Here is a 23294-nt window from a genome sequence, read left to right as displayed (position 1 = left end):
GAATAATCATCACATATTTCATATTTTCTAATTGAGATTAAGTAATTGGGATAAGCAGAATAAAGAAAAGGAGAATAAAGCTATAGAAGGTTAGATGCTCACTCAACAAACTGTTATTGGGAATATATGTTGGTTTTTTAGCTTTTATAAGCAATTTGGACAAATTATGAAAAGTTCTCCAACCTTGTTCCCTGGTAGTGGAACTAAGAGCTGAATCCTTGTAGAATGCCTGCAGAGTTTGTGTTATTGACTGGCTGAGTGTCCTTGGGCAACTTAACCTTTGGGCCTCAGTTTTCTGATGTGATGATACTTTAAGAAATTGTTATGGAGTTTAGAAATGGTGTATAACAATTGTATTTAATATGATAACTGGAATATTGGGAGTTTTATTGTGTGGTAGGTGATGTTATTTATTTGTTGGTGCTTTTTGATAGCTTTAGAATTATGATCAGGAGAAAAGAGATTTAAAAAAATTTAACATCTGGGCATTGATATATAAGTTTATATTGTTTCTAATAAACACTAAATGATTTTGTAGAGGTACCAACATGTAGATGTTATTTGTCTTATTTATAAGGAAATTAAACGTATTTTGTCAAATAAAAATGTTTTTCTACGGCTTTGTTTTAAGTACAGTACATTGATTTTTTTTTGGCTCCGGACGTGCAGGCTCAGCGGCCATGGCTCACGGGTCCATCCGCTCCGCGGCATGTGGGATCTTCCCGGACCGGGGCACAAACCCGTGTCCCCTGCATCAGCAGGCGGATTCTCAACGACTGCGCCACCAGGGAAGACCCAGTACATTGATTTTATATGTTTTCAATTGCTCTTTCATTTTTTTTTTTTTCAGTTCACAATGGGAAAAACTACAGAAAGATGACACAGATCCAGGACAACTGAAAGGTATCAAAGGAGGTGTTGAGACAATTACCAGAGACACTTCTTTAATTGATTACTAATAATCAAGATACTAAAGTTAACACTAAAGATAGCATCAGTCAGTAGTGTTATAAAAGATAATTTGCAAGCTACCATGATTTATTTTTTTTCCTGCGCCACGCAGCTTGCAGGATCTTAGTTTCCCTGACCAGGGATTGAACCTGGGCCCCAGCAGTGAAAGCATCAAGTCCTAACCGCTGGACCACCAGGGAATTCCCTACCATGATATTTTAATTAATGATTTTCTTTTAAGCAATGCACCAATGCAATAGGAAGAAATGAAGTTTGAATACCAGTTTCTACATGTTGGGTTACATCATGTGAAAACCAGGCAGTTTATATTTCTTTAAATGCTTGTGTTAAAACAATCAATTGTATATCTAATTTTGTCTCAGTATATATGTATTTCATGAGTTACAGAATAAAATTCAATTTTATGTTAATGTAGTTTGGGGGATGCATTTCATTTGGTTATATTTTGAAAGTTTTGTGCTTTTGTTTTCTTTAAAGAAACGTACTTTGAGTTTATCCCAACAGAACTACAGTTGACCCTTGAACAACACAGATTTGAACTGAATGGGTCCACTTATACACGGATTTTTTTTCAATAAATATATTGGAAAATTTTTTGGAGATATACAACAATTTGAAAAAACTGGCAGACGAACTGCATAGCCTAGAAATATCAAAAAAATTAAGAAAAAGTTAGGTATGCCATGAATGCATAATATATATGTAGGTATACATATAACATACAAAATATGTGTTAATTGACTGTTAGCAGTAGGCTTCCAGTTAACAGTAGGCTATTACTGGTTAAGTTTTTGGGGAGTCAAAAGTTATATGCAGATTTTCTACTGTGTAGGAGAGGGGTGTCTGTGCCCCTAACATTCCCCCACCCCGTATGGGTCAACTTTACTTTTACTTTTAAAAAAAGTAAAGCAACTATCTAAAATACTCTTATTTAAAAGTTGGGTCAGTAGCCAGTGGTGGGGGAAGTGGTATGAAATGAAGTGGTATTGAGATTCCGTTTGGGTTTTTATTTTTAAATTTTATTTATTTATTTTAAAAGATTTATTTATTGTTTATTTTATTTATTTTTGGCAGTGCCAGGAATTAGCTGTGGAATGTGGGATCTCCATTGAAGCATGCGAGATCTTTCATTGCAGCACGCGGGCTCCTTTCTAGTTGTGGTGCTTGGGTTTTCTCTCTCTAGTTGTGGCGCTTGGGTTCCAGAGTGCATGAGCTCTGTAGTTTGCGGCACGCAGCCTCTCTAGTTGAGGCGTGCAAGCTCAGTAGTTGTGGTGCGCAGGGTAGTTGCCCTGCAGCATGTGGGATCTTAGTTCCCTGACCAGGGATCGAACCCGTGTCCCCTGCATTGTAAGGCAGATTCTTTACCACTGGACCACTAGGGAAGTCCCTGTTTTGGTTTTTAAATACTTGAAGTACCGTACAAGTGATTTTCAGTTGTGTGTTGTAATGGAAAGAAATAGATACTAGAGTTTAAAAAAATCTGCAGTAATTTGCTCTGCTGCCTGTGTGGCCTTGAGCCCAACTCAGTGTCTTTATCTAAAATGGAAAGAATATCTACTTTTTGTTGTTGTTTTGGTGGTACACGGGGCTCTCACTGTTGTGGCCTCTCCTGTTGCAGAGCACAGGCTCCGGACGCGCAGGCTCAGTGGCCATGGCTCACAGGCCCAGCCGCTCTGCGGCTTGTGGGATCTTCCCAGACCAGGGAACGAACCCATGTCCCCTGCATTGGCAGGCGGACTCTCAACCACTGCGCCACCAGGGAAGCCCAAAAAATATCTACTTTTAAGTTACTGCAGAGATTCAGAGATGCTTAAGGAAAGCACCTAGCACAGTGTCTTACACATACTAGATATTTCAGTAAATATCAGATTCCTTTTTCCCTTCCCATAAAAATCATTGCTGCTTGACTGACTGTTGTTTTATTTATTCATTCATTTAGTTATTTCCTTTGTACAAGGTACTGTAGGGATACAAAAAAACATTAGACTTGGCTCCTTCAGTGAACACTGTAGCTTAGTAAGAAATATCACTTATGTTTAATTAATTCTTTATATAAGGTATAAAGTTATGTGGACTGTAAGTAAGATACACGAAGTAGGAATTCACAGTAGAGACAAATTTTCTCTTGGTGTGGTGGGGGAGCATCAGGGAAGGTTTAATGGAGAGTGTGGCTTTGAAGGGCAGGTCTTTAGAAGAGGCGGAGCCAAACAAAAATAACAGAATGAGCAGAGCATATCATTAATAATAATGTTTCTCCCACCACCACCATTATCATGGCACTTTAAGCTCAGGGCACTTTAAAATCTTCTGACTAGAGGGTACCATATGGAAATCAAAAGATAAGTGAGAAAAGGTAAGAGATACTTAAAATCTAATGGTAACCTGTTAAATACCCTCATAAAAGTATTTTGTTGTCTAGGTCTCTCGGCATATACTCACGTGGAACTTCCATATTACTCTAAGTTTATTCTCATTGCTGCGTACCTCGCTTCTTATAATCCAGCAAGAACTGACAAAAGGTTTTTCCTTAAGGTAATCATTATTTCTTTTCCACTTTATTTTTGCAGATCTAGGGAATAGTTTGAAATTCCTCAACACCTGTAAATTTGTAAGGGATAGAGATTAGAATATGAGATTCCTAAATATGTATTTAGGACTCATTCTTTAAAGATTTTGTTTGTTTATTTTCCTTTAATCATTTATTCTTTATTTCTCACTTTACCTTTGCCAGTCAACAATGTTATTTGAGAACTTTCTTTAGGATATTGGGGGTGAGTGAGTTCCACTTTTGGGGTGGGGACAGTTGTGGAGCAGACAGGCTAAAAAGAGGTGGTATTAGTGTCTAGTAAGCATGATATGATAAACAACTTGCAGGGAAATGTTGAGGAAAGAAGGCTTCATGGAGGGGGTAGCATTGCTTGCTGAATTTTGAAAGACAAATTAGTCTGAAAATGACAGCAAAAACCAATATTCCTGAAATGAATGTTGATAATAAAATCTAGAGGCCCTCAGAATTTTATCCATCAATGGAGCATTCCTCACACTTAAACTTCCCAAAAGGGTTTCTTTAGGATGCATGAGCCATTACCTCAATCACCTTCCACCTAAGCAAACACCACCTCTCCTCCAGAATGAACTCAGGTGCTCTGTGTGGTTTTCTCCCTATAACCACTCGCTCTCTCTTAGCAAGGCATTATGTCAAGTGGATGAAAATTATCCTTGCAACCAGATATATTTTGCTACACATCCTAAGCAAGTCCAGTTACAAGCTGATTAATTAAAAAAAATTCAAATTGAACTTTTCTGTTTCTAGAACTTAGCTGTTTTTCCTCCTAACTCCCCAAGCTTTTGTTTACATTGGTTTCTCCATCTAGAATTCCTTCCTCTCCATCTCTACATGCTTAAATTCCACCTATTCTTTTATTTTTCCCCCTTTAATCATTTATTTTTGACTTCTCACTTTAAGATCACAGCCTGAATGGGTGAAGTAGGTAGTTTCACAGAAGAGTTCAGGTATACCTTAGGTTAATAATTCTACATTTAAAAAAATGTAACTAAGGTTTTGTTAAAAATATGAGAGATGGGAATGATTTTAAGGGTAGTGACTCTTTTATTGTTCTGAAGCTCCTACTATAGTATAATGTACTCCATACATCATTATCCAGAACATTCAGGAGGCTCTCTGCATGTATATTAGTTGGAGATATCTCATTTTAGAATTTTCTTCTTGAAAACAAATAATATGCAGTTTGATTTATTATTAAATATAGTACATTTTTGTCTTTATTTTTTGCCTATCTCTACCACTAGTCTTTGGTTTCAAGAGGGCAAGGACTGCATCTGTATTTTTTCCCTACTATTGAATCCCAAGTGCTTAACTAAATGCTCTCAATTTTATGCGAATTGACAGCCTGCCTTACAGAATGAACTGAAAACCCATTTACCTTTGGAAGTTTTTTTTTTTAGAAATAAATGTGCTGTAATAAATCAATATAAGTTCTTTTAGGAAATATCACTTTTATTTTGAAACCTATTTCTTTACATGCACAAGTAATCTGTATACAATCAAAATTGATTTAAAAAGCCTAAAATATGTTGTTATTTTAGGGTGATGTTTTAGGTGATAAATAGAATAAAATAAAAAAGCCTAAGATACATAAGTTACTCTTATGTGTGTCATGTTTTAAACAAATTATGCTTTCTGGTTTTGTGGAGTACTATCTTTCATCTTAAAAATTATTTTGCTTAATTGCAGCATCATGGGAAAATCAAGAAAACCAACTTTCTAAAGAAACACGAAAAGGTATTTATGTTGTAATTTCTTTAATGGGAAAAACTGACAAATTTAGACTATTATAGGAAGTAGGTAAATGCATAATTGTATGCATTTACATAGTCATTTGGATGTAAGAAGTTACTTGTATTGATATGGTACCATCATAATGCTGTAGTAGTATTTTGTTATGTTGGATACAGTGATTGAGGAGGCACAATTCAGGTGAGCTGGTTCTAGAGATAAAAGGGAGTTGACAAAATTTTTCTAGTGAATTAATAGATGAAGAAGGTCACCCTGGAATTTTTTATTAAATATAGCTTAGTTTCCTCTTTTCCCCTTCGAAACACCACAGAGATGGCATTGAAGAAATTTAAAAGGTTAAACTAATAAGGACTAAGCAGATGAGAGATCTATAAAATTTGGAATTGACTAGTAGATAGATATGTCAGTGACTAAGCACATCAGAGAAGGCTGAAACCTAATGCCCAAAACAAGCTGATTTGACCCAAGGAATCTGGGAAAGCTTAGGAATTAGAAGCACTAAGCAACTTTGAAGATAGGGGTGTGAGGCGAGTTTAAATTTCCAAAAGGAGCATTTAGACTGTTCAACTTTCTTGTACATCTTAACCACTGCGGTTTCTCCTGGCAGAAGATAGAGAAGTTAGAACTGTAGACTTTGCACTCTAGAAGCTGTGAGTTTTGTTTCTTACTCTCATTGTTAAAAGCACTTCTGCTCAGTATACACTTCTGAATTGAGGACATTGGTTTACTGTCTTCTAGCTTTATTACTGCTAAAAGAAACTGCTGTGAGTCTCTTATTCCTGTCATTCCTCTGTTTTCTCTGGCTGCTTTCAAGGTTTTTTCTTTTACTTTAGTCTTCTTACAGTTTCTCTGTAGTGTATCTGGGATTGAATTTCTTTTTACTTGGTGTTAGTTTTGCTTCCTAAATTTGAATAATGATGCCTTTATTTAATTCTGGTAAATTCTCAGTCATTAACTTTTCAAACATTGCCTCTCCTCCATTCTCTCTGACATGTTTTCCTGAGACACTGGTTAGGCTTATGAGAGACCTTTTCACTCTACCATCTGTGTTTCTTAAGTCTTTATATTCTTCATTCCCTTTCATCTCTGTATGCTATATTCTGGGTAATTTCTTCAGTTCTCTGTTCTTATTTTCTCTTCACCTTTGTCTGATCTGCTATTTACATCAATTTTGTAATTTCAGTAATGTTATATGTAATCTTCGGAAGTTTTACTGGTTCATTTCAAGTCTATCTGATCACTTTAATATTTTTCCTAGTCATATTTTTCCTTAACATAAAAAAACCTATTTAATATTCTGTCTTGTATTTCAGTGTTAGAAGTCCTTGTTAGTCTAATTCCACATTTTCTATTTTTGCTGACTTGTGCACATAATGTCTTGTTTCCTGAACATTTTATTATTTTTAATTGTTGGCTGAACTTAATCTTTGAATTTTTGAGGCCTGAGATGTGTTCCTTTGAAAGGTTTTACGCATACTTCTCTGCAAGCACTTGTGAACACCGATAACCTGGGATCATTTGAAATTCAGTTCTCAGCCTGGGGACTTGCAGACCACAAAGCTATTGTGAATTCTGCCCCCACATCAGCATTAGCTCTGGCTTCTAGTTAAAAGTCTCAGGGAAGCCTTTTTTCTCCCATTCACACAGAGCTAGAGTTTGGCAGGCAGATTTCCTCACCAAATCCATTTGCTTGGCATGGAAAGACTTTTCTAGTATGCCCTTTCACTGAGACATCTTTGATTAGGCGCTCCACTATAGGCAGATCATTGATTTTGTACCCTCTTTTTTTTTTTTTTAATTCATTTATTTTATTTATTATTTATTTTTGGCCGCATTGGCTCTTCATTTGCTGCGCACGGGCTTTCTCTAGTTGTGGTGAGTGGGGGCTACTCTTCGTTGCAGTGCGTGGGCTTCAGTGGTTGTGGCTCGCAGGCTCAGTAGTTGTGGCTCGCAGGCTCTAGAACGCAGGCTCAGTAGTTGTGGCGCATGGGCTTAGTTGCTCCGCGGCATGTGGGATCTTCCCGGACCAGGGCTCGAACCCGTGTTCCCTGCACTGGCAGGCGGATTCTTAACCACTGTGCCACCAGGGAAGTCCCTGTACCCTCTTTCTTATGTATGTAGCTGCTTTGGGTCATAAAGGATGGGTAGGAGGAGAGATTACTTCTGGCTGAGGTAGGGAGGGAAGGAGTGGGCACTCAGGAATGGTAAGGATTAGATATGCAAAGATGGGAGGAGAAGACATTTTAGTTGAGGAAATGATTTGAGCCAAGAAACGGGTAAGATAGTGTAAGGTTTATACAAGAAATAACAAAATAAAATTGGCTGGAGTGTATGGTGAGCTTCAGAGAAAAATCAGTTAAGGCCAAACTGTGGAGGAATTTCCTTACTCACCAGTTAAGGGAAGAAAGCCCATCTCTTCACCTCTGTAATCTCAGCACTTGGTGGTAATTGGTGGGTGTTTATTGCACAAATGAATAACTTGAATGAATGAAAGAAGGAAATCAAAGAATGAACATAAAGCTAAGAATTTTAGGCCTTATTCTTTAGACAGAGAAAATTATTTAAGAATGTTGAAGAGGGAGATAGATGAGTGCTGATCAGTGAGGACTGTGAAAGAGCTGGCACTTTAGACCATCCTTGTGGAATGAGTGGATTTGTACAAGTTTTAGGAAGACAGTTGACAGAGGGAACCATATGAGCAAAGACACTGTGAAGTTCTCTTTAGTCCTAGGTGAGCTCTAGTTCTTCTGATGTTATTCTTAATAGATTTGACTTTTGTGTTAGCCTCTTTTGTCTTTGGTTCATGTCATTTTAAAATCTGAGCTTAGTTACTAAAATCTGTGTACACTTTGTAGTTTCTTTGTATTTTTGTTCCCTCTCTTTTTGAAATCTTATTGAATGCTTACTCTAAGCCATGCACGCTACTAGATGCTATGGACATAGTGGAGAACAAAATAACCATTGTCTGTTCTCATGAAGCTCTCAATTAGGGCATCAAACATTAAAAGCAAACCACATGAATAATAATCATAACAGTTGTTTTAAATCTGTTATGTATCTTCAGTTGTATAATTATCTTTCTCTGTATATCCTCAGTTGACACTCGTTTTTTAAGATTTTGCTTTTCAATTCACCTAATGCATGTATGTGATACCAGATTATCTGCCACTTAGTTTATGTGAAAAACAGCATTTTTCCTTTCCTCACTCATAGTCCCATTCCCCACAATTAAACTTCTTTTAATTGTTCCTAGTTTTCATTTTTCTGGTATAAATATCTATAACTCTAAGTTTATTTTCCCATCTCTGTTTTTCTTGGTTTGACTTGATACCAGTTTTCATTCTATTTTATCTCATTTATTTGGTTTCTTTTTTCGCTATTTCTTCCATGCGTACAGACTTTCATTCTGTCTAATAAGCTGTAGCGAATCTAGTGAGGTATTTCTCACACTTTGACTTTCTCTCTAGGTGGGAAGCCAGTTTGCATTTATAGCATGCAAAATCAGTTCTGTGAAGAAGATAAATGTCATATGCCCTCCATGGCACTAGAACACTTTAATTTTAAATTGGAAATGTGTTTTCTAATCACAAAATAAAAAGTGAAAATCAGAAAAGTGTCAGCAGCATTTCACAGTGTGATTCTCAGCCTGAATTGCCTCCCGCTTTATTCCCAACACTTCAGGAATTCGGTAATTTTTACTAACCTCAAGTCACTGCTAAGTGTTAATGAGGACAAGGACACCAGTTCCATTTAGATAGCTCAACATTTACCTTTATTTTTTTTCTTTCTTCCCTCTAATACCATTTCATTCATTATCCTTTCATCCATTCATTTATTTAACTAACAATCCCAAGTTCTAGGGATGAAGAAGGCAAATAAAACATCTGTTTTCAAGGCATTTGTGTAGAAAAGAAAATACGTATAAACAAGTATATGATGATGATGATAATAAAAGCTGTTGAGCAGTATAAGCCAAACACTGTTAAGCTCCACATATGATCTTACTTAATTCTCACAATGACCTAATAAATGTAGTTGCTATCATTATCCTTATTTTCTAGATGAGGAAACTGAATATTAAAGAGAAATTTAGTAACTTGCCCAAGAATACATAGTTAATATGGTAGAACCAGCATCCAATTCCAGGACTTTCTGAATCCAAAGCCTACCAGGGTGTTTAACCACTGTTCTTTAACTCTTACACCTGATAATGATTAGTATCTAGGATTTTTAAAGCTCATACAAACTAATAAGAAGGCAAAAATTCAGTAGACAAATGGGTAAACGATACAAAAAGGAACTGGAAATGTCTAACAAACGTAACATGATTATCACCCTCATTCGCTAATGAGAGAAATGCAACTTTAAACAACACTGAGGTATTATTTTACACTCAGAGATTGGCAAAACTAAAAAAATGTCTGATGTTGGTGATAATATGGAAGAATAAGAGCCTGCGTGTTCTGCAGGTTGGTCATATCTAATAAAGTTAATATGTGAAAGTACTTTACATTGGTCAGGATAGGTTGGACAGTGGTGTAGTGAAAAACAAACTCCCTAACCCTCAGTGACTTAACATAAAAGTTATGTATTGCTCATATGTATATATATATATATTGCTCACGACACAGTTGGATATGAGTTATGTGGGCCTTTTTTGTGGTGGTATAGTGATGTCAAGTGAAACATGGTGGCCTCTTAAGTTGTCACCAAAGGTAAAGAAGACTAAAGGATCCAGTGGTTTGAAAGGCCAGGTTTGGTAGTAGCTCACATCGCTGCCACCCATATTCTGTTGGCCAGAACTCAATCAGATGGCGTTCGTCTCACTGCAGGAGAGACTGAGACATGTAGTCTTCCTACGTGCCCAGGAAGAAGCAGTGTTGATGAACACATAGCATTCTCTGCCCCCTACTTTAATCGAGCAGTCCCACAGAGAAGTTCACACATGTGTGCAAGGAGAAATGTACACGATTGGCCATGACAGTATTCTTTGTGATGAATTATAGGGATTAATTTTTTAGGGTAGACAGTGATTTGTCATGAAATGGAATTCTGTAGGGTAATTTAAAAATGGATTAGAGCTACATGTATCAAAATGAATAAATCTCAAAAACATAATGTTGAAGGAAAAAAGCAGTTTGGTAGAGTGCTATGTCCAAAATGATAATCATTTATTTGAGATATTAGATAATGCAAACAATGCTGTATATTGTTTATGGACACATATATAGCAGTAGTAGTTAAAAAATTGTCATGAAAATGATAAAAACACCAAATTCTGGATGGTGGTTCCTTCTAGGGAGGGAAGGGGAGAGTGGTATGTGGGAGGGATGCAAGGGGGCTTCAGTTTGTAATGTGATCTAATGCTTTTATTGCACAAATTGCATAGTGTTTGGATGTGATAAAATTGGGTGGTTGCATTGGTATTTATTAATCTCTTTTCTAAATGTTTGAAGTATTTAATAAGAAAAGCATATAAACTTTGAGACCTGGAAAATGATTTCTAAACTAAGTTTTAGATATAAATAGCTGAGGTAACTACTTCATTTTGTAATTCTGAGTAGCTTTTTACTTACAGTCATTCTTTTAAAGAAATAGTTATTCCCATGCTCGTAAATGAAGCTTCTCATTTTATTTGCCCTTGCTCATATAGAGTACTTAAATTATTACATTGCTACTAAAATTATCTAATAGAATTATCTATAGACCCTTGAGCACTGCAGTTTTCTAATGACAAGTAATTGTACCATTGACTATGTAGACAAGTATGAACATTTTACAATCTTAAAAATTTTTAATTTTACATTGTTTCTGACTGACAGCTTATTCACACACTGTGAAACACTGCATTCATTTTCTAAGCTAGTATTTACTATAACTGATCTTTTTAGAACTATTAATGTTGAACAAATACATTTTTCAGGCAGTGGCACAAAGAGGAATGGTGAGGAGTTAGTAGTAAGTTCTAGTCTAGGGGTTAGGGCCTAGACCCTTGTGTTGGTTGTACACTGTCTTGACAAATGACTTGGCTAAGTCACTTAACATCTGGTTACAACAGCAAAATAGGGGTGATGTTCGGGCCTAGACTGGGTAACTTGTGAGTCCTGTAATATTTGTTGATGTAAATCAGAACATCTTGAAGAAAATGTTGAAAGATAAATCATGATCATATCAGGTGAAGTTTTAACTTAGAGATTGCAAGTTAGATTTATTAGCCTCTTTGGGGAACTATATACAATGTAAATATGTTGTTATTGGAATTTATAGTACAGAAAGTGAGTGTTCTGCTGTAAGAAGAAAATCTATGATCTTTTTTTCTTATAGACAAGCAATCATCTCCTCGGACCAAAATCGTTTCCACTAGACAGATTACTAGCAATATTATATAGTATTGTGGATAGCAGAGTTGCTCCAACAGCAAATATCTTCTCCCAGGTAACGTTAATGATCGTTTACTATGTATCATCTTAACCTTTATGGAATTCTTCAGGTAATCTGATCAGTAGAGTTCCAGGCATTTAGATTTTTGGTCAGCATATGTTACTAATTTAACTATATAATGAACAACGTCCTTGGTAAGTAATTGAAATTCCAAATATACAATTTTCGAGGGTGTTACTGCATTGCATATATTTAAAGGTATACTTTGATGACAGAAACAACTTCTTGTTTCTGGTCTTTTTCTTTTTTCAATAAAGGAATTTTTAAATGATTATAATTATCTTTCTGATTAAATAAAAAAGTGGCTTCATAATGAAAAAATTTAGAAATGTACTTATAAGAAAATAATCCATAATATTCTTATTCCTCATATATATACTTTGCAGGTTGACAGTATGCATTTAAAAAAAAATGATATATTGATATTTTCCAAAATGATTAAGTTCTTAAAATTTTCACTAGATGGCAGCAGTAGCATAAAAATAGGAAATAAGACACTTTTAAAGTAGCTAAGGTTCTTTTTTCAGGTGACATTTAAGAAAAACCTATTTGTTAAAAATACAGTCACAGTAGATTTCTTAAATGGTCCAGAAAAACAGCACTTAGCACATGGTATGAATGGATAGAAGAAAAACCAAATGATGTAACTAGTATTTATTGAAAAGCAAAGTCACCCCAGATGTTTCAGTAAGCATTTTATTTTATGTATATGTTTTTAGGTTGAAAAACATGTAAATAATAGCATTACATTTAAATTCACTTCAAATAAATTTGGTTCCTGAATGGATATTAGACTTTTTAATCTAATGCGTGATAGTAACTTTTGATTCTTCATTTAAAGAAGTCTTTGGGGACCAAAAATAGCTATGTTCTCAATGTGCTCAACATTAAAGTTAGATAATTTTTATGAGTCAACTTTATAGAAAATCATGTCTACATTTATTACATTTTTGAAGAATGGTAGTCTAGTGAGTTATTAGGTTATGTAAATAACTAGCTAGATGGGTAGGTGAATGGTAGCCCTAATGCTGATAGTTTTAAAAATCTAATTCAGTTTTAATCTGTATTACAGGGATTTTTTTTTGCTGTCTGTGTGTGTGTATGCATGTATGTATATATATTTAAATGCTTTTGTCTAATATTAATTTTTAGTCAAACTGTGCATTTTATTAGTAGCTTTCTACATATAACATGTGAGGTTTTTGTTTTGTTTTTGCTGTGGCAATAACTGTGAAATAGACATCAGGTATTATGATCTTTATTGTAAGGAATTGAGCCTCAGAGAGATTAAGTGATTTTCCCACTATGACAAAGTGAGTAAATCTTTGAGAATTAAAGCCTAGGGAAGTGAAGGAGACAGTGCTTCTAAACAGAGCAGAAAGGTGTTTGTATCACATGTGATTAATATTTCTTGGGTGCCCGAAAATTATGTTTGTGGGAGACACAAAGAAGGATAATAAATGTGCATTTCTTTCTTCCAGAGAGCTTATAATTTATTCTGGGGGGGGGATAAAAAAACATGAACATAGAAGTAATATTGTAAGGCTGTACGTGAATGCTAGATAGTGCTGCTGGGAAGTTTAGAGTAGAAAGAGATCACTTCTGGATTGGACAAGAGGAGAGAACTTGAAGGTATCACAGAAAAGGTGAAAAATGGGGCCGGGCTATAGAGAATCAGTGGGATTTTTTTCTTTAAATATTTCTAATTTATATACAACATGTTTGTTGTACAAAAATGAGTAAATAAAAATAATAGTAAAATTAGCTGACATCTTGTTTCCAATGGATAGAATTTATAGAGCTCTAAGAGGGAGGATAATATGACCAAAGGTGTGGGACTAGGAAAAAAAAGGAAGACACAGTTGTGAAGTGTCACACCAGATTAGTTGAAAGTAAGTGGGGTTGTACTGTAGCAGTAGTAGCAGTCATTGTAGTTCTGATCTAGTACTAATACTGCCACCACCACATGTCACACCTTACATATTGTACCTAACATTGGTAGAGCATTTCCTAGCAGCAGGTCTAGGTTTATAGGGATGGACAATCAAAAATATTTAGAGATTTAGAAATCTCCTAGCTACTCTGAGGCTTTGATTATAGATGAACAATGTCACCCGTCTTCGTTTTCAATAATGCCTGTAATGTTGTAATTAAACAATTTAGCCCCAAATGTATCTTTATGTTTTAATGAAGCTAAATTCTTTTCAATGTTAACAACCTCAGTCTTTTTATTCTTTATCTCTTCTAACTAGCAGTAATCAAATGATAAATATTGTATATTTAAAACACTGCTTTAAATGAACTTATGTTTATTTGATGAGAAATCATTTAGGACTTGATCTCAGTGATTTCATTTGGGATACAAAGGTGGGGCGGGGGGTGGTGGTACCAAGGGATAGTTAGTCATCCCTCCATATCCGTAGGTTCTGCATCCACAGTTTCAACCAACCAAAGATTGAAAATATTTAGGAAAAAAAAATCCAGAAAGTTCAAAAAAGCAAAACTTGAATTTGCCTCACTGGCAACTATTTACATAGCATTTACAACTATTTACATAACATTTACATTGTAGTAGGTACTATAGGTAATCTAGAGAAGGTTTAAGTGTATGGGAGGATGTGCATAGGTTATGTGCAAATACTAATTTGTTTTATATAAGGGACTTGAGCGTCCTCCGGTTTTGGTATGGAGGGGTGGTGGGTGGTATCCTGGAACCAATCCCCAGCAGATACCAAGGGGTGACTGTATAACTAGCCCTAGGAAGTTTACCTTTACTTTTGTTTGGTCAGTAGAGTATCAAAGAAAATCAGGTAACGTATACCATGTTTAAGAACAAAATGTGGCAGAAATTGCATCCAAAAGAAAGGTATTTCTCCCACGTGCCTTTTGTGGCCTCTCCCGTTGCGGAGCACAGGCTCCGGACGCACAGGCTCAGCAGCCATGGCTCACGGGCCCAGCTGCTCCGTGGCATGTGGGATCTTCGCGGACCGGGGCACGAACCCGTGTCCCCTGCATCGGCAGGCGGACTCAACCACTGTGCCACCAGGGAAGCCCCATGCCTTATATTTTTTCTTCCCGTTATCTCTTAGTGACTTTTTCTATTTTTCTCCTTTTATTTATCCATCAAAACTGTACTCTTGCCCATAGGAATGACTATTTGTATTTAACCTGTACACACTTAATTTTTTAAGTGCAAAACAAAAATATGACCACATTTGTATTGGAAGTACTTGATATGAACAGTAGATGGCAATATTGTTGCATTCTAGCTTTAAAATGAGCAGGAAAACCTAGCTTTACTTGTTAATATTGTCTTTGATATTTAGAGAGAGCTGTTTGTTAATTTAACACATTAGTTTATTTGCAAAACAAATTTGCCTGAAGATATTTAATGTTATGTGCGCATGCTCACACTTTTACACTTGCATGAAAATGTAAATAAAATTGGTAAGGAATTGTTTTGCATGAGTATTTTCTACCTGGAACCAAATTGCTTTTTATTGATTATAATATGTCTATATGAGATGGTAAAGTATTATTTTTCTATTCATTTTGTCCAACTGCAACAGTTTTAAGGATTTGCTTTACAGTAATGTGTTACTTTATAGCTTCATTTACCAGTTAAATAATTATTTATAATTTTTCACATACAATAAATTGATTAAATGTGGTATATACATTCAAAATCCTTTTGAAGCAAAAGTTTATTTCCATCACATTCGTTTAAATCTATTTAAATCTATTCTGTCATAAAGTTATAAAAATAGTAGCTTAAGGAATCTCTAATATTATTAAAAGTCCAATTGAGAATAATAGTCAAATTCATAATAGTTGAGTAATAGTAGTGTAGTTGGCATTCTTCTCAATTTCTTTATTCTTTATTAAATTTTAGATAAAATTCTACTTATTAACTTTTTAGTCTCACAAAAAAGTAAAGGAATAATAGCACATTTAACATTTTACAATAGGTTAATGCTCAAATTTATTGAACTGAAATATAGTTTTTAAATTTTTCCTAGACCTTTAAGATAATTTCATCATATCCAAATCCTTATACAATTTTACATTCATGATCATGGGTCATTTTACAAAATTCATTCAAATAAAATAAATAGCCTTTCTATATATACCTAAACTTCATGAATGATGAATCATTAATTCTGGTGTTTTCATTCTTTTCTCCTGTCAGCATGAATAGAATGTAAATAGAATACCATTTATTTATAAGTGATAGAATATAAATAGAATACCGTTTATTTATAAGCAAGAAATGGTAATTTGTGTAGGTATTACCTTCAAAAGTTAGTTATGAGATACATTTTTGAAGACCATTTATTATCTTTAAAAGTATTGCCTGTTTTTCAAAAGTATATTAAAACCAGGTTATGCTTTTAATGTATCTTTTGTCTTGAAGAAAAATGGTAAATTGGAAACTTTTGAATGATTTATTTCATTATTTTGATATTTCTGTATCTTCTCTTACTCAACCTTGCCTACCCTCTCCATATTCTTGTAGTTAGGTGCCCCTTCATATTCCTGTAGTAGGTGAAGGCAGTAGGAGAACAGTTCTTTAAGATTGTCAGATATATCATTTATTTTAAAATATTGGGACTTCCCTGGTGGCACAGTGGTTAAGAATCCGCCTGCTAAGCAGGGGACATGGGTTCAAGTCCCGGTCTTGGAAGATCCCACGTGCCGCGGAGCAACCAAGCCTGTGCACCACAACTACTGAGCCTGCGTGCCACGACTACTGAAGCCCGCGCATCTAGAGCCCATGTTCCACAACGAGAAACCACCGCAATGAAAAGCCCGCACACAGCAACGAAGAGTAGCCCACACTCCCCGCAACTAGAGAAAGCCGGCGCACAGCAACAAAGACCCAATGCAGCCAAAAATAAATAAATAAAAAAAATAAAATATTAAGCCATATTGCTGTATATTTTTCCAGAGGATAAAATTGCTGAAGAGTTTATTTCTGAAATTATTGGTACAGGTTTCTAAAGTGACTTTTTTTTTTTTTTTTTTTTCTTCTCTCGTGGTACGCGGGCCTCTCACTGTTGTGGCCTCTCCCGTTGCGGAGCACAGGCTCCAGACGCCCAGGCTCATCGGCCATGGCTCACGGGCCCAGCCGCTCCGCGGCATGTGGGATCCTCCCAGACCGGGGCACGAACCCGTGTCGCCTGCATTGGCAGGCGGACCCTCAACCACTGTGCCACGAGGGAAGCCCTAAAGTGACTTTTAAAAGGAAAATTATCTTTAAAAAGTTAAGGGCATTCAATTACACATACGCTTATATCACATATTATTATTGATCTTATTTGATCAGTTAGCATTTTGAGAAATTTTGAAGGTAGTTCATTGTAATTCTACAGTTTGGGAGGTTTAAAATAATAAGTTTTTTTTATTATAAGAAACAGTGCACCCTGAATTAATTTCAAGAAACAACTGAAAAATGAGAAAAGGAGCCTAGTTCTTTAGTTCTGTGTACCAAATTGACAAGTTGTATTTTTCAGTAATTAATATTTAATTTCTGAATCATTTCCTGTTTAGTTGTGCATAATTTAATAAGAAAAAATTTGAGTTAAAATGTCCTTTTAAATTTATTTTCAAGAGTATAAATAAAAAGCATGGAGCAAAGTGTAGTAATATATATATTTTTTCAAAAATACACATTTCCATTTTCTTTTGGACTCACATGATACTATATATTAGAATATATTTGGACTTAACGTTTGTTATATCAGTTTAATTCTTTAGCCATAAATCAACTTGATCTTTTCCCACAAGTGTTGCATTAATTGTAGTAGCATTTAGTTAACCTTATGCTTTTTGCTCATTGAAGTGTTGGTTTATGATAAGGATATATTTAAACTAATTCTTTTGGGGTTTTTTAATAATTTTGTTTGTTTGGCTGGTTGTGTTGGGTCTTTGGTACTGCGCGCAGGCTTTCTCTAGTTGCCGCGAGCAGAGGCTACTGTTCATTGTGGTGCGCAGGCTTCTCATTGTGGTGGCTTCTCTTGTTGCGGAGCGTGGGCCCTAGAGTGTGCGGGCTGTAGTAGTTGTGGCTCGCGGGCTCTAGAGTGCAGGCTCAGTAGTTGTGGCGCATGGGCTTAGCTTCTCCGCGGCATGTGGGATCTTCCCAGACCAGGGCTTGAACCTGTGTCCCCTGCATTGGCAGGTGGATTCTTAACCACTGCGCCACCAGGGAAGCCCTATTTTGGTATTTTTGAAATGAATTTATTATTAGTCAGAAAGCAAAATGATTTAGTTACTTTACGTATGGAAGTTTTTGAAGTAAATGCTTAATCTCTAGTTTACTGTAGCTGTAGGAAGATGTTTTTGCTATAAATTTTAGGGCAGGTTACATTTATTTATTCAACCAAAAACAGATTTGGCATTTTTCTTCAGCTATAGGTAGATGTATAGAACATTTATATGATTTTCATTTTTTTTAAGGTGAAGGTATTTTGTCCATATTTATTTAATTTAAAATGTTTAAATGTAATTTAATTCAAGCTTCAAATTCAAAGTCAGTATTGATCTTTTTTCCTGTAGTTGGAATTAAAGTTTTCTTTGTCTGCTTAAAGTTTCATTTAACAGATGTTTATTAAGGGCCTATTAAGTTCCATGATCTGTGTTAGGTAAACAAGAGTCAAGAAAATGCAGTTCTTGCCCTGAAGGACCTTATGGTCAGTCTGTGGCTTCCTCTGCCCTTCATGAGTATTGTGTGCAACTGCCAGATTATACAAGAGTTAATTCGTGCTGGACGAACTAATACTTAAATACTTGAAGTGAAAACTAATACTTAAATTTGTAAAGTGAATATATAAAAATAGGATTTTTCATTTCAGTAGTCCATGATATTTGATAATATAGATATTTAAATGTCTTCTTCCAAGTATAATAACAAACCTATTTGTTGAAATTTTCATTCTGACATTCCTTGAACTTAGTGTTATGGAGCACAATTGTTTGATGCCTATGTCATAACTAAATTTTGTTAATAATTAAGTTATGAATTGGTATCAAACAGTCAGTTAAAACTTGAAACTTAAGTTATGGACAATATAGTGTATTATGCATAGTATATTATAAACTAAGTGGCTTTTCTTAAAGTTACATGGCTACATTTCAGATACCTTACGATTAAAAGTTATGTCACTCTTATATGCAGTATTTCAAACTACTTTTATAGATTTTTAACCAAATAAACTCATTTTATAGACTTATAAAACGTCTTTATCTTAAGAAATTAGTTTGTGTATTATATAAACTATAGTTGTTCGATTTATATTTTTTAAAAGGGAATTATATTTATCAAATGATAATCACGGAACTTCAGAAATCATAGTTGATGAAATACTATCCTTTGTATATATTGCTTAGATAAGAATTTGAACCCTGTAAACATAAAATGTAACATCTAGCTATATAAGATATTCATATGAAGTGATTTAAGTATGAGAATTATTTTATAGATAATGAAGTTGGTGAACAAAAGGGGCAGTTTTCCTAAAAACAAATTCCCTGGTTACTAGAATATTAGAAAATGTGAGAAGCTCTTCTTTTGCAATTTTTCTGTGTTTCATTTGACTTGTGCCGCATTCCAGTGTCTCTATAATATACAACTGAAATGCTTGATACCATTAAGGTAAATTATGTAAATTACAGGAACTATGCCAAATGCTAACATGTTCTAATAATCTATGTTTTTTTCTTAACCACTACTGAAATTGTGAGGCATTCCATTCCATAGATAGTGCAAGAGCCTTACTTAATGCCTACTTTGCTGATGGATAGGTCAGCAGGGGTGCTGTTTGATAGAGGCTGGCTCTTCTCTAGCAGGGAAGAGCCTTAACCATTGTGATGTTCTGTCTCCACTGGTGCAGTAAATTAGATTCTGAAATCTCCTACTACCCTTGGTGTGGATGTATTACCATTCTGCCAATCAGACCACCCTGTAGTACGTGTCTATTTCAGGAGACTTTTTTTTTTTTTTTTTTGCGGTACGCGGGCCTCTCACTGCTGTGGCCTCTCCCGTTGTGGAGCACAGGCTCCGGACGCGCAGGCTCAGCGGCCATGGCTCACGGGCGCAGCCGCTCTGCGGTATGTGGGATCTTCCCGGACCGGGACACGAACCCGTGTCCCCTGCATCGGCAGGCGGACTCTCAACCACTGTGCCACCGAGGAAGCCCAGGAGACTTTTAAAAAACCGTTTTGTTGTGCTTCATATTTGGAAAGAGTAAAGTGAACTAAGATTTTCACCAGCTGCACTATTGTTGTATGGAATACTAAGTATAACCAAGGGTAATAAAAAGCACAAGTATATTTTACTGTGTTGCCCAGGGATAAAATCTTTCACATTTTCATTTGTAAAAGGACAGTGTTTACCCCTGCCTTTCTCCTGTCTTCCCTAAATCTGGTGTTAAATTTCTTCAGTGCAACCTCTTGCCTTTGTGAATATATCAGCCCAGCAGTAGGCATGTTTACTGAACTCTAGAGAAATGGAACCATTGCTTAAGGGTGACATGTAAAATACTGCCTAAGGGGTAGAAATATTGCATAAATTATGCTTTCAACTGTTGAATAAAATAATATCTTGGAACCTTACTTTTGTAGGCAATATTTTATGACTACCTTTCTAATAAATATACCAAATGTATATACTTTATTCACAATTTTTGGGGAAAAATATTGAACACCAATAAATTTTATTTGAGTTTGCAAATATTTTGCTGAAAGCACGCACAAAAAAGTTTATATGGATATGTGCTTATACATGCCTATTCAAGTAAATCTGTTAATACAGAGACTATATAGGCAAATGCATACCTTAGAGCTTTATGACTGGATTGTTTTAATGAGGATAGGAGTTTTAATAAGAACAATTTAGGAGTTAAATGATTTGAAAAAAATCTACATAATGGAAATGTGTGCTACATTTTAAAATACTCTGTAAAAGGTTGATTAAAAGAAATGTTGATGCTTAAGGGGGTTTCCAATGAGAAGTTGTCCTGATTCCGTGTCAGCTCACAACTAATCCGAGTCCTTTGGAGGATATCGGCCTGATCTGCCCATAGTAGACATTTTTCATGAGCTGGTGCTGCACCAAGTCCTTGTCCTTTCCCCTAGATGAGAAATTAAGGTCCTTGTTCCCAAGTCACCTCTGGAACCTAAGGTGTTCTCTCACCTTGGCCAGTGAATAGTGGTGGAGAGCTGAATTTCCACTAATTAGGAATAAGAAAGGGAACTAGGTTTATCTGAGAGTGTCTTATGTATTCCCTTGGCTTCAAATGCTATGTGTATGCTGATAACTTTTTTTTTTTTTAATATTTATTTACTGATTTATTTTTTCATCATGTTGGGTCTTAGTTGCGGCACGCAGGATCTTTCATTGCGGTACCCGGGCTCTTTGTTGTGGTGTGTGGGCTTCTCTCTAGTTGTGGTGCGCGGGCTCTCTAGTTGTGGCACACTGGCTCCAGAGCGTGCAGGCTCAGTAGTTGCGGTGTGCGGGGTCAGTTGCCCCACAGCATGTGGGATCTTAGTTCCCCGACCAGGGATCGAACCGACATCCCCTGCATTGCAAGACCAATTCTTAACCAGTGGACCACCAGGGAAGTCCTATGCTGATAACTTTTGAATTCTGTATTTCTAGTCCTTTTCCTCTGTCTCTGGACCCAGATTGCCAACAGAACAATCAGACCTGAATGTGCCATGTTTATCAACACCTGATATATCCAAAACCAAAGTATTCCCTAAACTTTTTCATGTGATTTTTTTCAGCCTTACCTAAGTTTCAAAACTTGTCATTTACTTGTTCATCCTTTACTAAGCACATACTTGACGGCATGCACAATGTTAGGTACTAGAAAAACAAAGATAATACAGTTTTTAGTTTTTAGTTTAGTTAAATGGAAAAATTGCCTCTGAACCCTCTTTTGTTTTCACTTCACTTAGTTGTTCAACAAGCCCAGTCTGTTTTTCTTCCTAAACACAAATGTCTCAAACTTATTCTTGTCTTCCCACGTCCACTGCCATTGCCTTAAATCCACAGCTTCATTATTTCTTAGTTAGACCATTGCAACACTGTCCTAACTGGTCTCCCTGATACTGACATCTTCAAATTCATTTTGCATACAGTCATCAGCAAAAATCTTAAAAAATAAATATGGCCTTATTTTTCTGCTTACGCTTTTTTAGTGAGTTGCATTATCTACAGAACCAAGTCTACATTTCATAGCATTTCTTGTGAGGCCCTTCAGAGACTGGCACTATTTTCTGCCACTGTCTTTATTCATCTTGTACACCATTCACAGTAAGGTGTTTTCCTCGCTGAAAGCACACCCGTTTTCCTTGTTGCGTTGTTACATGTGCTGTCCTCCCCACTGTTGAGCTCTCTTTTATGTTTCGTGGTCGACTCCCCAAATGCCATTTCTCAATAAATTCACATTTTGCCTCCCTTCCTATTAGTTATTACCTTTTCTAAAGTCAGGTAATTGGATTTATCCATATCACTAGCATAGCACTCATATTGTGTTATTGCCATTGTATTATATGTTTGTCTCCCCTGATTTCTTTGAGGGCACAGACTTGGTCTTCTTTTTTGTGTCTCTTGCACTGTGCCTTGAACTTGGGATTCACTTGTTGAATGAGTGACTTCCCATTCTTCTAAGCATGAAGTTAGGGTCTTCCTGGATACTAAAGATCTGCAGTCATCTGTATGCTAAAAAGTTCCAGAGATTAGAGGTGCTATCTTTAGTTCCTCTAGGTATAAACATTCATGCCACTTTTTGTTTATCTGAGTGTTTTGAAGAGTAACAGTCCATTCCCTGCCTTTTTTTTTAAATACAAATTCACGGTGATGCTTTTTTAAATAAATTTATTTACATATTTATTTTTGGCTGCATTAGGTCTTCGTTGCTGCACGCAGGCTTTCTCTAGTTATGGCGAGCAGGGCCTACTCTTCGTTGTGGTGTGCGTGTTTCTCATTGAGGTGGCTTTTCGTTGCAGAGCATGGCTCTAGGTACGTGGGCTTCAGTAGTTGTGGCTCACGGGCTTAGTTGCTCTGCGACATGTGGGATCTTCTCAGACCAGCGCTCGAACTGTGTCCCCTGCATTGGCAGGTGGTTTCTTAACCACTGTGCCACCGGGAAGCCCCACCGTGATGATTTTAAGTTGAATTAACTTATAGAGTATTTCCCTCCCTTCCATTGCTGCACTCACCACCTATCCTTTGTATGCATAAAAATGTCGGTTGAATTCTTCTTCATATGTGCCATATGTTCATGAATTATCACATTGCCTGAAATCAGATCAAATGTGTTGCTTGTTGGGTTGGGTGGACCTCATACACTGACATGTTAATGTTAAGTTTTTTTATTTAAATAATTTAATGTTTCAGATTGTAAAGCTCTTCCAAAACAAGCAGGGTAGGATATTTCACAAATCAATTGACATATATACTAACCTATGAAAGTATAAAAATAATGAGCATGTTAAAATTTAATTACAGTTGTAAATTGATTTCCTTTTGTTGGCAGAAAGAACATAGTTTATTAGCCCA

General features: G+C 35.9%; 1 protein-coding gene across 1 annotated transcript in view; it reads left to right on the top strand.

Moving 5' to 3' along the window:
• Positions 1-23294, top strand: part of ORC5 (origin recognition complex subunit 5) — a 72737-nt gene that overhangs the window by 28117 nt on the left and 21326 nt on the right. Inside the window, exons 9-12 of the mRNA XM_059074548.2 lie at positions 851-903; positions 3392-3504; positions 5228-5275; positions 11615-11725. Coding sequence (XP_058930531.1) covers positions 851-903; positions 3392-3504; positions 5228-5275; positions 11615-11725 — 325 coding nt within the window. The remainder of the gene's footprint in view (positions 1-850; positions 904-3391; positions 3505-5227; positions 5276-11614; positions 11726-23294) is intronic.

This window comes from Kogia breviceps, chromosome 9 (genome assembly GCF_026419965.1).
Source record: "Kogia breviceps isolate mKogBre1 chromosome 9, mKogBre1 haplotype 1, whole genome shotgun sequence".
Classification (NCBI taxonomy): domain Eukaryota; kingdom Metazoa; phylum Chordata; class Mammalia; order Artiodactyla; family Physeteridae; genus Kogia; species Kogia breviceps.
Note: the sequence above shows the minus strand (reverse complement) of the source record. Positions and strands in the feature narration are given on the sequence as shown.